The sequence below is a fragment of the Sprattus sprattus genome, assembly GCF_963457725.1.
Source record: "Sprattus sprattus genome assembly, chromosome: 13".
Taxonomy (NCBI): Eukaryota; Metazoa; Chordata; class Actinopteri; order Clupeiformes; family Clupeidae; genus Sprattus; species Sprattus sprattus.
In genome coordinates this window covers 7,042,133-7,056,818 of record NC_137911.1, presented here as the reverse complement: position 1 = coordinate 7,056,818, position 14,686 = coordinate 7,042,133, and the positions used below count along the sequence as shown (strand labels likewise).

Below are 14,686 nucleotides of genomic sequence, written 5' to 3'. Positions count from 1 at the left end.
GAACAATTCATACAGAAAAAATATGTGTTTGCTTTATTACCGATCGTTGTATAGTATCGTTGGTCTGGCGTGTCCAATTACGTGACTGAAGTGGACCGCTGTTGAGTAGTTCGCCAGACCAACTGAGCAAATGAAATGCAGTGAAGGGGCGGGGAATTCCCAGACAAATTTTACTTCACACATTGTAATCATATCAAGTGTTCAGTTTAAATGGGTCACTCGACAATGCAATTGGTCGGCATTAACCAAACCTTGCACCAATTAACTTCGGCCTGGCTCTGCCCAATAAGGGCAGAATGTCCAGATGCAGTTTCTGCCACTCCTTTTTGCCGTCAAAATAAGACCCCGTATGTCATTAGTTGCCATAGAAAGTGCCAAAAGAAAGAATATGTATACTGTATGTTGTAGTTTAGTGTATGTTGTAGATTAATAATAGTGGGAGCCTGCTTTAATCTTATTAGACAATTATTAATAGCTACACTACATTTACCATGTAAAAAGAATCAAGATGGAAAACTACAGCTAAATGGAGGAGTGTCTTCCAGGCACAACAGGGTTTTGTTTAATGTCAAGATGACAAATGGCGCTGTAGTGTGAAATGCATTGTGTGATCATCTACTTCTGTCTCTCAAAGTTGCACAATTAGCAGGAGACCAGCTGTGGTAGTGATGATAGTGCCCTGACACAGTGCCCTGTTTCTTTCTGTCTCCGCTTCACTATCATTCTCTTTCTATCTTCTTGTCTTTCACACTGTGTTTGTTAAAGACCACTTCAGGGAGATATGCCCGGCTGGCCATGGCTACACATACTCACGCTCTGACATCCAGATATCTTACAGGAAGATGGAAGAAGAGGAGATGAGGACTAAGGAACACCCCTCTACCTCTCCTGAGCCATCGTTACCACACCAGGCACACCTTCCCCACATCCCTAGTCACAAGCCTCATATACCTTCCTATCCACAGGCACCTGCTAACCCACAGGTTCCCTCCCATGAACCCCAGGCCCCACAGGTGCCTACATTTCCACAAGTGCCCACACAGCCACTGCCCTCTAGGATCCCACAGATACCTCATCATCCTTCTTTGGAGCCTCAGCGGACAGGCAAAGTCCTGCCACAACACACTCCACATGGTGAGTGAACTGAACAACAAGGCTTTACATAGTGTATGAAAAAATTCAGTGTAGTTAAACATTGTCACATGACATAAGATTGTATTTGTAAAGTGGCTACAGAAAAATACTCAATTCCTTACTCAATTAAGTTCATTTCAATTCAATTCAATTTGACAAAACAATAAAATTGTCTCAAGGCAACTATGAAAATCAATTTGACATATGATATGTATATTTCTTGAAACCTCTACTGGTTGTGCTTGTTTATTGATGTCATTGAATTTGTATTTTGATAATTTCATAATTTTGTGTCCCATGGTGAAGCATGGGACCATAAGACTTTAAGATGAGCTGAAACTTCAAGAATGCCTTGTTACCATATAGGCTAGGATTTTAGCATTAGTGTCTGAGAGGATCTTTATCTCTTTTTGTGGTTATTTTTTTATTTATTTGTTATTTCCTCACAGATAGTAATGCTGTGGAATTGGTGAGTTGGCAACGTTTCTCATCTCTGAAAGAGTCAACTTATCATCAACTTAGAAAGCAAAAAGATGTTTTCAGCTTGAGTTGATGTTTGATATATGAAGAATTCAGAACCTTAAGAGTAAGAGTAAGAGTGTTACTGTGTCTTCACAGGCCCCTTTTACGGACTCACCATCCCAACAACCAGGTAATATTAAGCCTGTTTGTACTGCTGGATACTTTGCCATGGTATTTGCACTTTAGCACAAGAGAACATGACCATGCAATGAGTTTACCAGTGAAAATACATTTTGTGCACAGGGGACTCTATATTTCTATAAATGGAGTCAAACTAAAGCACTGCGTCTTGCCATATGTGTAGTGCTGTCTCTCAGGCCCCCTTTCATGTTTGTAAAAAAGATGTATGACTCTTTCTGTGGCTGCTTTTAGTTGGCAGTGACATCTTTGTGTCAGTTACTACATTTAACACTGATTCTCTGCCAGTAGAATCAACCAGTGCATAATCACAACAACAATTGAGTTGTCCTTCACCAATCATTACATTATACTTTGGAACAAAGTGTAGGACTTTTTAATTGAATGGAAAGTTTGGACTATTTGATAAATATAATTTATTTTCAAACATCATTCTCTCTGTGTCTCAATAGTAGATATTTGCGTGAAATCATTGTTGGTAACACGCTCAATGTGCCCCGGTCACTGAACCTCACCCTACTGATGTGTCTGATTAGGTCAGTGTGCCTTTCATTACGAGGATTTTATGGCTAATTTTTGGACATAACCTGGGTGAACATGTGTTTCTTTGATAAGCACATCCCCTGTAGAGGGCTATTTTTTTTCCAATTCATTGAGACTATATGAAATGAATAAGGTAAGTGAGGACACCATAACAATAGGCCTATATTTAAATACAATTATCAAAGTTTAGAATAAATTGTTAAACTACCACATAGGCTGCAGAGCTGTCGTTTTCATTTGAATTTATTGGTTGAGAGAATCTTGCTTTTCAAACATCAAAATAGTGTCACATGATGGAGCCAAAATTAGCTATGGCTTTCAGGGGCCCAAGGAATCTCTAGTATCTTTCAGGGGCCAAGGAATCTCTAGTATCTTTCAGGGGTACAAGGAATCTCTAGTTTCTTTCAGGGGTACAAGGAATCTCTAGTTTCTTTCAGGGGCCCAAGGAATCTCTAGTATCTTGTGTGTGACAGAGAGGCTGCAGTGGTAGCTGGGCCTGTCATTGGATGGATTTAAGTCCAGTGTTCTGATCTTAAGAATTAGATGAATACTCATTGAACACTGAATTTAATGAACTGAGCCCAGTATAGCTTTGAGTGAATTGTGGTGAACTTGGACCAGATTCTTGAGTTTCTGAAGTAACGTACGTCAAGTTGGTACACGTGTATTCCATCTAGCAACTTGTAATGTGTATTTTTGTATTCACATTTTTATTGTTTGTTGTTTATGTAAAGTGACCCTGGGTGTCCTGAAAAGCGCTTTTATATATAAAATGTATTATTATTATTGTTACATTTGCCAATGATGTGGTTTCAATTTCCTCCCGCAGATTTGGTGGAAATTTCTTCCCCTCCCACTAGCCATCTGAAGCCAGAGTTGAGTATCAGGAACGAGACCACTGCCTCCGTAAATGAGTTCATCCCAGTGACAGGTGAGTCATGGGCACTAAAGGCAATTACTTTCCCCTGAACACAGAAACACAGAAAGCCATACATTTACCATCTCATGAGGGGTCACAACAAGTCTGCCATCGATTTGGCTGAAAGAAGGTCTAATCCCTCCAAACGGCTTTGCATGTTCTAAATCACATTTGACTACTTGGCTGCATAGAGTATGTTTGGGGACAAAGGAGTGTAAATAACCAGTCAAAGAATCATGAAACAATATTCTTCTTCAATTACAACAAAACCTTAGTTGTCACAGTTGTTTTGGACCAGACTGTACGGTCTTAAAAATGAAGGTACATCGGTTAGTCATTGACTGGACTGCTTGCTGTGACTGTTATTAGAGAATACTCGGTTTGTTTTTAAAGCTCTGGCTTCACTCTTCATTGTTGTGCCTACTCTTTCTGCCCCTATCCAGACATTGACTGATGCTCTTTCTGCCCCTATCCAGACATTGACTGATGCTCTTTCTGCCCCTATCCAGACATTGACTGATGCTCTTTCTGCCCCTATCCAGACATTGATGTATGCTTCTTGACTCCCACTATCTGTGGGCCTGGCCAGTGTGTGGCGGTGCAGACTGGGTACACATGCCGCTGTGAGCCTGGCTATCAGCATAATGACCCACAGACTCACTGCATTGGTAAGGGCCCCTACCTCATTTCCCAAATCCTGCCAAGAGTCTCTTCTTAAGTCAGGGCCTTCAGGGCTTTTTTCGACAGTGTATTTGGAATTTGTGGCCAGAAACACTTTAGATCTCTGTGTGAAGAATGCCGATTTTATTGTAGTTCCTAATAACCTAAAATTTGCCAACTGTTATATTATTTCCTATTTTTTGTTTTTATAAACATTGTACTTTGACTTTCAGAATCCAGTTTCACCCAGGGTTGTATTATGTCTTTATGTTTCAATGTACTAAAAGCAGCAAGAAATCTAGGAATCATGATCGATGAATTAACATCTTCATGTAGCATCTGTTTTGTGGTCATGCTGTTTAGTAGTATGCATCTTAAAGAAGAGTAGAACCCGTCTGACTCCATATGCTGCTCAACTCTCACTGAACACTCACACTAATGATATTGTTATTATTATTATTATTATAATTAAGGAGGTATACAATATCTTTAATGTTATTTTTTGGGGATCAAAGCGTTGCTGGGTCTTAGTGCACTTTCAACAAGTTACAATATTACTGTTTTCTTAGATGCCTTTTTTCTTGAGTGTACCTTGAACCCAGTTGTTCTGTTCAGATATCAATGAGTGTGAAGAGAATCTGTGTGGAGAGAAGGCCAACTGTGTCAACACCTATGGCTCCTACAGCTGCCACTGCCAGACTGGATTCAGCCAGGCCATTACTCAGAACAGGAAGTTCTGCCAAGGTCGGTGTGCCACAGGGTAGCATGGGTAATGGGCTAATGTTTCACACACGTATCCGTTTTGGGCAACAACTCTCTCTTTCCAATAGATGTGAATGAGTGTGCCTTGCCCAATAAGTGCCCAGGTGGGAATTGTGTGAACACAGAGGGATCCTACACATGTGAATGCAAGACTGGCTTTACAAAGAATCGGAGAGGCCAGTGTGAAGGTACAGATATCTCTTGCGTCCGTCCTTTTTTCCTAACACGGGTATTGTAAAATTGGTGATTCTTCCATTTATACTACACACCAAGTTATATTAGTATGACTTCAGACTGGCAGTGTAGATGTCATCGGTTAAGTGTGCAAGCTATACACTATAGGATCTGTTATGTCTTAGACTATACACTTCCAAGAGTATGGCTTGATGTACTCACAGGTGCAACAGACTGCTCAGGCCAGTTCTTATTAAGTGTGGCTGAATGAGGGGCTTGTTCATGAGGAACTTCCCACTTATACTGTAAGAAGTGCAGAGGCTCTCCAGTCGTCAGAGCCTGGGTGCAGGGACTGTCACGAGGATGTCTGTGACCTCAGAGAATGATGAATAGGCCTATATTACAAATTTAAGAGGGAGGGCCAGTGAAGTTGCCTGTGTTTTCTGGGACTGTAACAATAAAATATTTCAACTCTTTTTAAAGTGGCTGTCGTTAAGCTTAGCGTTGGTAGCAGAAGTGTTGTGATTTAAGTAGGTATGGCAGAGGGAATACGCTCCCAGCATGCTGACAGGACTGTGATGTTTTCCAGCCTCCAGACATTATAACCATTGCTATGGGAGCCAGTCACTTTTACTATTCCTGATTTTCATCATTTTTAAATATATATTTGACCTGTTCTGGTGTTGTTCTCATGTTGGCTCATACCTCTGCTTTCTGCTTTGCTTTTCTGCTATTCTGCAATGAAATATGTTACTTCACTCCCCTCTTAGTCAGGGGAGAGTGTTGGATTGTCTTAACATCACAGTGTTCCTGAGAGCTTTGTCACATCATCTGCTGCTGTAAAATATTGTTTGTAATTCTTCAGTTTGGTCAAGAGTCCAAATATTTTGCCTTGGCAACAGTCTTGAACAAACACTGTATTATTTTTGGACGACTCTTGTCTTAACGGCAGGGACCAGAGGGGAAGAGGGCTGGCCATGGCCGCTGTAACAGGCCAGTGATGGGGAGACAGGGGATCAGGAATGTAGGGGATTACATGACCATGGCTCTCATGTCTGCTCTTCAGCTCTGTGTCTGCTCATATTGTGAATTATGGAAGTTGTGAATTGATTCAGAAGCAGAGACTGAGAGCTTATTCATGATAAACAACTGCTCTTCATTAGTGCTGTTATTCAAGTACTCTATAATATAATAACTGGAACTAGCAAACAAGCAAAGCAATTGTAAATATTCATGCCAATACAAGCCCTATAAGAAGGGATGCATTTTGAGACTGTTAAGTTCTTGCCCTGGAAATTATGATATTCCCCTTCTAATTATTAGTTTTATACCACATGTGATAATGTGTGTCTCATCCCTAATACACACACATACAAGCAAAGAGACTCATACTCGTCTTCTTGGTTTCTGTCTCTTTCAGATGTGAATGAATGTCTGTCACGCGGTGTGTGTGCCCATGGTCACTGCACAAACATACAGGGCTCCTACAAGTGCATCTGTCATTCTGGATACCAAACTCATCCAGACCAAAGCAGTTGTCAGGGTATGTCACACACACACACACACACACACACACACACACACACACACACACACACACACAGTGAATTCTGGAGAATTAATGTATGTGTTATATGTCATAAAACTGTAAAAAGTATTAATGCTGCGGTTTTGTGCAGATGTGGATGAGTGCTCGGTTTCTGGAATCTGTGTTCACGGAGACTGCATCAATCTGGAAGGCACTTATAGCTGCAGTTGTAACCTTGGCTTCCAAGCCACTTTGAATGGCAAGGCTTGTGAGGGTGCGTTTGTAGAATTTTCATTTCATACTGTTTTTTTATGTTGATCTTTGTTTCAAAGATGCCTAAGATAACTAAACTGAAGAAGGATTACATTGTGTCTCTGAACTTCAAGACATCTATTCTATCCCCATTTCATAGGATACTTTATAATGTCACGTCATGTTATGAATGTTTCAACAAACATTATTGCTTTTACCAACATTTTCATACCTTTGAGCTCATAAATGCCTAGGAGCACTTGTTGAAAACTTTCGCATGATAGACAGTACTATGAGCATTCAAGGATGTTAGATAATTTAACAGTTCATTTGACACGGGACAATTGTCACGGATGTACTACGTGTATTTTGATGGAAATCAGACTAAAGGAAGCCATTAATGAAGGTTGATGCATTTAGAAAAAAATAATAATAATTTGTTCAACAGATATAAATGAGTGTGCCACCAGCAATACCTGCCCCACTGGAATATGCACCAACACAGAGGGTTCCTACATCTGCACCAATTGCCAGTCTGGTTTCATCAGATCACCTGATGGACAGAGATGTGAAGGTACTTTAGGTTCCACAGTGCATTCAAAATCTTTTGGAGTTTCACTGGACTGGGGTGAAAACATTTCATAGAAGTGGCATAATTCAAATGTAATATTTAAGATATAACCAAGGATAACCGTAGGGATGATTTACCACTGTATTGAGAAACACTCTATGGTGACACCTTAGGGATGATTTACCACTGTATTGAGGAACACTCTATGGTGACACCTTAGGGATGATTTACCACTGTATTGAGGAACACTCTATGGTGACACCTTAGGGATAATTAACCACTGTATTGAAGAACACTCTATGGTCCCTCCTTTGCTTTAGACATCGATGAATGTGCACAGGCCGTATGTTTGGATGGAGTTTGTACCAACACAGAAGGCTCTTACACATGCACCTTGTGCCGTACCGGCTACAGGTTAGCCCTGGACAGGCAGCGCTGTGAGGGTGAGTGAAACTGCAGTTCTGTTGCCCAACACTGAAAGCTAGCAGTTATTAATGACTAGGTTGCAGCTTGGAGTAACCTTTTTTCCAACAGTCTTTTAGGCTTAATTAAGCAAAAGATGGATGGTTTCCCATTTACAGAGCCAGGATTGTGTAAGAATACCTGAGTTTGTTTGAGCGCGCACACAGAATGAACAGTAAGTGGACTGTGAAGAGAAATTTGACGAATTTGCTAAAAGTTCAAATGTTCTCATGCTGTATGGATATTTCATTTTCAGATATTGATGAGTGTCTTTCTGCATCCATCTGCAACAATGGCATCTGTCTGAACTCGGATGGCTCGTACGCCTGCACAGCTTGTCCCACTGGATACCTTGTGTCATCAGACGGCGAGATCTGTAAAGGTCTGAATGTTGTTTCCTGTTGTTGCCACTTTACACTGACAGTACTCAGTAGTGGGCAGTTACTAAAGAAAACACTCAAAGGGCCACATATACTGTATTAGCGATCATAATGAGCACTTTTCTGTGCATCAAACAATTATGAAAAGATACCTGTGCATACCTCTGTCCATGGTCTCGAGGTGGCATATGCATAATATTTGTAATTTGCTGGTTGTCGACACCAAGAATAACTAAAACGTGATTCAAGTAGGCTACGTTTGGCTTGATGTACTTACAGTTGCAAGCAGACAGCTCAGGCCAGTTCTTATTAAGTGTGGCTGAATGAGGGGCTTGTTCATGAGGAACTTCCCACTTATACTGTAAGAAGTGCAGAGGCTCTCCAGTCGTCAGAGCCTGGGTGCAGGGACTGTCACGGGGATATGTCTGTGACCTAAGAGAATGATGAATAGGCCTATATTAAACATTTAAGAGGGAGGGCCAGTGAAGTTCCCTGTGTTTTTATAGTTGCTGTCGTGGAGCCTTAGTGTTGATAGCAGAAGTGTTTGCCTCAGCACAAAACACCAATCTAAAAACGTCCAGAGCTACTAACTAAGACCACAGTTAGCTAAGGCACAGACCATGTCCATAGGAAATGACTAGCTTAACTAAAGTAAACACTCAATTAACAGCACAGTGCTCCACAACCACTTATTCAAAATAAACTCAAAGCATCAGTAGGAGCATTGCAATGCTTATAGGTGCAATCCAAGTCCAATTCAACTTAAAGTATTTCAGAGGACACTGTTTCATATGGACCTCTAAAATGCTTTAGCTCAGTAATTGTTGGGGTCCAATTGTTAGTTGTAATTACATTAAATTGAGATGAAAAGTTTTAGTGTGACCAATCTGATTTAGTCTGTATTAGACATCAGGTCCAAAGGCTCCTTTGGATTTTAGAGTTCTTGGTTCAACTTAATCCAGTTTTGGTCCTATTTTATCCCTTTCCCTTGTCTCTCCTTCTTCCTTTATCTGTCAACTATGCACACAACAATACCATGTGTCAGCAGAGTGGAAGGCCTGCGCTGGCAGAGATGTGCCTTGACAGAGTTTCTGCCCACTATAGACTCCTGGAATAGCTTGTTGTGTGTGACATTGAGTTATTTTAGTGGCTTGGATCAGCCTCTTTCAACAAGTTTTAATAAATAACAGTATATTAACCTCCCACAGCTTAGCTTAGCTTGTTTCAAATAAGCGGTCAAGACCAAATAATCAGGAAAATCCCAGGAAAAACAATATAACAAGAGGAGCTTAGAAAATACATAATAATAACACCAGACACCAGGTTTTCTCTTTCTTGCTTTATTTGTATCACCCATTGTTCTTCTTTGACTCTCTTTTATTTCCTGTTTTGCAGATATTGATGAGTGCCTTTCTCCTGGAGTTTGTCCCTTTGGTTTATGCACAAACACTCCAGGCTCATTCTCCTGCATGGCCTGTGACTCCGGCTATACACTGTCTTCTGACAGAATGACATGTGAAGGTACAAAGCATTCAACATTGAAGGAGGACATTTATTTGTTACATCTATTTATTATGCCTCTAACCCATTACTGCCCTCTGTTTTACCACCCTCTGACTCTCCCAGATGTAAATGAGTGTGAAGATGCTGGCATCTGCCCGGGTGGAGAATGCACAAATACACCTGGTTCCTACACTTGCTCCTGCCCTGTAGGGTTTGAACACTATGGGACCGGCTGCACAGGTACACCCATTATGGAGAGAGAGAGAGAGAGAGAGAGAGAGAGAGAGAGAGAGAGAGAGAGAGAGTGTGTGTGTGTGTGTGATGTAGGGTAAGAAGACAAGAATAATACATATCGAAATAATAATAACTACTTACTGGCCGAGAGTGAGGTCATGCAGATAAATATCAGACAAAGGCTGACGAAGTCTGATATACCTGCATGACCGAACGGTCGAGGTTAGTAAGTTGTTTATTATATGGCATTTAAGCTCTTTTCATTTTGAAAATAAATGGTAATTGTAAAAAGAAACTAGAAAATGCATTTCCTGAAGGAAATACCAGTGCATGAAATGCAAAAGTTAAGAAAGAACGAATAAAAGAAAGAAGAGTGAAGAAAGGGAAGAAGAGTGAAGAAAGGAAAGAAGGAAAGACTAGTTGAAGAAGGAAAGAAGAAAAGAAAGAAGCGTGAAAGAAGGAAAGAAGAAAGGAAAGAATAGTGAAAGAAGGAAAGAAGAAAGGAGAGTGGAAGAAGGAAAGAAGAGTGAACAAGAGTGGCTCTGGATAAAGAGAAAAAGAGAGTGAAAATATTGAAAAAAGGAGATAAAAATGGAGTGAAGAAGAGAGATTGAGTGTGAGAGAAAGTAGACTGAGAGGGATAGAGAGAAAGATGGAGAGAAAAAAAAGTAGAGAATGGAAGGTGTCTTAATGTTCCTAGTTACAGTTAAATTGAGAGGGACAGAGAAGAGGTTCCTTTGATTTGGCGCAGGTGTCAGTGAAGCACAGGTGCAAGCCAGTTTAAAGACCCTATTATGATGTCATAATGGCCCAATGTAAGTCAATGGGGAAATTTTGATTCGTTTTTATTTAATATCTTAAAAAGTATAAAGTTTAGAAAAGTGAAAAATACATAGCATAAGTGTCCTTTACAAGACCTACGCGACAAAGTTTGAATGAAGTTTCTACGTTAAGCGGTTCGGGCTGAATTAATCGCAGAAAAAGGTAACAAGAAGAAGAAGAAGAAGAAGAAGAAGAAGAAGAAGCCTAGGAATAACAATACAGGGCATTTCATGCACTGTTATCATGTCATTTTGTTCAGCTCTCAAGTCTTCTCACGACACAGTGTTTCAGGTGTTGCCTAGCAAACAATTACTTGCTAACTTCAAGTTACAATGATCAATAGAAAACGGACAACAGGGCTCAGCTTAAATGGCTTTAATTTACAGTTAAACACAAATTTTTCAAACTATAATAGTCAAGTCTTCATCATCACTTTCAATAACACATTTTCGCTGCTTCTGAAGTCCTATAAAGTATTACCCGATATCAAAATGTTTGCGAATTCTTGAGTCCTTATTCTTCAACTCTCATCAACTGTCATGTTACCACGACATTCAACTGGTTTCCTGTTCTCAGATAATTTCATAATAGGAGTCCTGATTCTATCAATACATGCTCATGGCTGTAGATATATCGCTAATTTTTAAGGATGTAATGTTTAGTACTTGGTACATGGTATCACTCATTTTTAAGATTGATGGGGTGTGCAATAAGAATACTTATCAGACCGCAGACCGGCTAGAACGTCAATGCGCGGCTGGCATGACTACCCATTAGCCAATCAGAATGCTCATACTGTCGTTGCCATATAATAATAATAATTATCATCACCCACAGATGTCAATGAGTGTGTAGCAGTTGGGGTGTGTGGTGATGGAGAATGTCTTAACACTGAGGGCTCCTTCCTTTGCCTGTGCCCCACGGGATATGCCAAAGATGGACTTGGTTGCCACGGTGAGAAATTCTCTTCCAATGTAAAGTCATCCATCCTGTCTATCAGTCCACCACACCTCTATCCAACTTTTCACTAAAAGGGAGAGGGGAAATCGTTGATAAGCTAGACAACCAAAAGGGCCTGTTTGACTGATGACACTACAGTCACCTCTGTGAACTGGCCTAGTTATGGGCAGGCTTGAGTGCTCTTGTCTCTGCCACTGCAATGTTGAACAGCTTGGCTAGGATTTCACAGCACTGGAGCCCTTTTCAAAGATTCAGACAAAGAAATATTGTTCTTTGCCTTCAAACTGCCAAAGTAAAGATTGCCTTCCATGCAGAAATATTGGGGTTAAAGTCAGGCTAGTTATCTCATCCAGGCCTGTGGAGTTCCATCCCATTATACTCCACCCAGTTGGATGTGGTGACCACGGCCATGGACACCATCCAAGATATTTCTCCTCTCCTGCATCAGCAAGGGCACAATATAAGGCCTGAACACAAACATACCTCTTTGTTCTGACTTTCTCCTGCTTCCTTTATCACCTGTATCATTTCCCTCTTATCTTTCTCCTAATATTCCTTCTGACTCAGGAGAGGGTAAAACATCAGATGATAAGAAAAGAGACACATGTTACAATGACACTGGCTGTCAGCAAACAAATGTAGAATAATCCTAAACTTGTATTCAATTCAGTTCAATGTGTGTATGTGATGCATTGTAGGCAATGTGTAGTATAACTTTGGCCGCGATTAGTTAGGTGTTAGTTGGGAATGGGCAGCAGGAAGCAGGGGACAGCAACACCTCACAGTGAAGAGTCTACATTGAGAAGGGAAAAAGAAGATAGAATGAGAGAATGGAAAAAGGTATTTTAACAGATTGTCTTGTATATGTAAACATAAGTTATGATGGTGGAGAACAATGGTCACGGACAAGACAAGTTAGTACACAGATAATTAACAACATATTACAGTAACCAGACGTCAGATGGAGCTGACTATATCGACTGCGACTAGCAGGCCAATCACAGAGAGGCAACAGCAAAGGCAGCCCTTTCCATCCAAGGCTCTGCAATTAGTGCTGGACCTCCACGCACCTTTAGAAACTATGGGGATGAAGAGGGATGGAAGATTATTCCAAAGTTATTGGGCTTGATAGCAAAACGCAGCTTCATAGACAGGTGCTGAGCATCATTAGCATAGGAATGAAAATTGAATCCTTATTACGAAGCCTTAAGGTGTCATGTACAAAAAGAAAAGTGATTTACAAGCTGATGACGGTCAGATAGGTAAGACCAAAGCCAAGCAAGTGCATGACCTTTGATGCCTACATGGTACTCTAGTCTCAATAGAAGAATATGATGGTCTATGGTGTTGGAAGCAGAGCTAAGATCTAGAAGGACTGGTTTTAAAAAACAGCCACTATCAGATGCAGTAAGTAGATAACTAACAACTTTGATGAGGGCAACCTCAGTGCTGTGGTTGACTCTGGAGCTTAGCTGGTAGACTTCTTGGATGTTCTTTCTGTGTAGAAAAACACAAAGTTCTGAGCATTGAGCAAAGCTTCAATACTGTTTTTTTTTGTATTTGTGACAGGAAAGGGAAGTTAGATATGGGTTATCTGGGTCAAGGTTTGGCTTTTTAGGAGATGGTTTAATGAAAGTAATTTTGAATGATTTTGGAATATATCCTGAAGTTATTTATGATTCTAATTAAAGTCTCATAAATTAGAAGCAGAGCATGCCTTTTTGCGTGCAGTTCTGTAGGGTATGGTCTTATGGACATGTTGATGAGGAGATCAGGAAGGTTAGTTCTGTGTCAGTAGTTGTGAAGGATTCTAGGAAAACTCCAGGTCGTATGGGTGATTCTGATGTGGTCTTAATACATGTTTACTTGGCTTCTACTCTGTTGGGAGAGGAGAGGAGGTTGTTAATCTTTTCTCTTATTGATGCTATTTTGTTATTGTAAAAGTTCATGAAGTCATTACTATTAGAGGTTATAGTCAAGGAGTCAACTGCATTGTGGCTCTTTGTGAGTCAAGGAATTGTTTTTAAGAGAGACTTTAGATTGTTTTCATTTTCGTCAATTAGGAGTAATAGGCTGATTTGGCTTCAGAGAGTGCTTTTTTAAAGGTTACCAGGGTGTTTTTCCATGCCAGGCAATACTTCTAGTTTAGAGGTGTACCATTTTCTTTCCAGTCTTGGTGTGGTTTAATGGCTGGAGTCTGGGCAGTATACCTTAGGGCTAGCCTTCTCTGTTTTGGGATGGAAAGGTGCAATGGAATGATGCAATGGAATCTCGGGTTGAGTGTAGTACAACTATGACTACACATGTCTGTTAGTAGGTCGATGTGGGTTAAGATCATGGAGGAGCCTTCTACTTCACCGGAGGTCAGAACCAAACTAGATGAAATATTTATTATGAAGCCTGCTGTAGTCTGTAGATACGCCTACTATAGTAGTGAATTAATTTCAGTTGCCCATAATGTAATGCCATATGAAAAGTAATTTAAGTGTGTAAGGATTGGGCGTTGTGGCAGAACTGTTAAATGTCCATTTGTTATGCCATATGTTAAGGAGTATGTTTACCAAGATGTGTGGGTGTATTCACTATCGTTTCCGACATCCATATGGATATTGAAATCTCCCAGTATAAGCACAGATCAGTCTTAACTGGTAAGGTGGACAGGAAATCAGATACCTCTGATAATAATTCATTGTAGGGGCCTGGAGGTCTGTTTAGTGTTACAAGGGCGACTGGATGTGTACGTTTCCAGTCTGGGTGTAAAAGTTTAAAGACAAACACTTAAAAAGATTTTAGGTTGAATTCAGGCCTAGGAGAGATACATATAGGTCAGGGTGGTAAGTTGATGCTATTCCACCTCCACGGCCTGTACAGCATGGCATATGACTGTTAGAACAGCTTGAAGGGGATGATTCATTCAAAGCTAGATATTCTCCTCGTTTTATCAGGTTTCTATGGTTTATCCCCCTGCTGGTTATTTATTGTGTGTTACATCTTTTCTTGCCTCTACAGTTGTGGTTGATTTAATACTGTCCTCTGAAAATAAGACTTCAGTGTAGACTTATGACGGTCAACTTCAAGTCCTTTTTTTGTCACAGCATAGCTCTTACCTGTCACTCAAAGGG

The 14,686-nt window shown here is 40.4% G+C and overlaps 1 protein-coding gene across 1 annotated transcript in view; it reads left to right on the top strand.

The window, feature by feature from the left end:
* The window catches only part of LOC308374373 (latent-transforming growth factor beta-binding protein 2-like), a gene marked incomplete at its 5' end in the record, with an annotated part of 107,605 nt that overhangs the window by 73,834 nt on the left and 19,085 nt on the right, over positions 1-14,686 (top strand). The window contains 15 exons of the mRNA XM_080850150.1: positions 766-1,134; positions 1,584-1,603; positions 1,753-1,786; positions 3,167-3,268; positions 3,799-3,924; positions 4,532-4,660; positions 4,747-4,866; positions 6,273-6,395; positions 6,532-6,654; positions 7,081-7,206; positions 7,524-7,646; positions 7,922-8,047; positions 9,441-9,566; positions 9,672-9,788; positions 11,442-11,558. Of these exons, the coding sequence (XP_080706276.1) occupies positions 766-1,134; positions 1,584-1,603; positions 1,753-1,786; positions 3,167-3,268; positions 3,799-3,924; positions 4,532-4,660; positions 4,747-4,866; positions 6,273-6,395; positions 6,532-6,654; positions 7,081-7,206; positions 7,524-7,646; positions 7,922-8,047; positions 9,441-9,566; positions 9,672-9,788; positions 11,442-11,558 (1,881 nt within the window). The remainder of the gene's footprint in view (positions 1-765; positions 1,135-1,583; positions 1,604-1,752; positions 1,787-3,166; positions 3,269-3,798; positions 3,925-4,531; positions 4,661-4,746; positions 4,867-6,272; positions 6,396-6,531; positions 6,655-7,080; positions 7,207-7,523; positions 7,647-7,921; positions 8,048-9,440; positions 9,567-9,671; positions 9,789-11,441; positions 11,559-14,686) is intronic.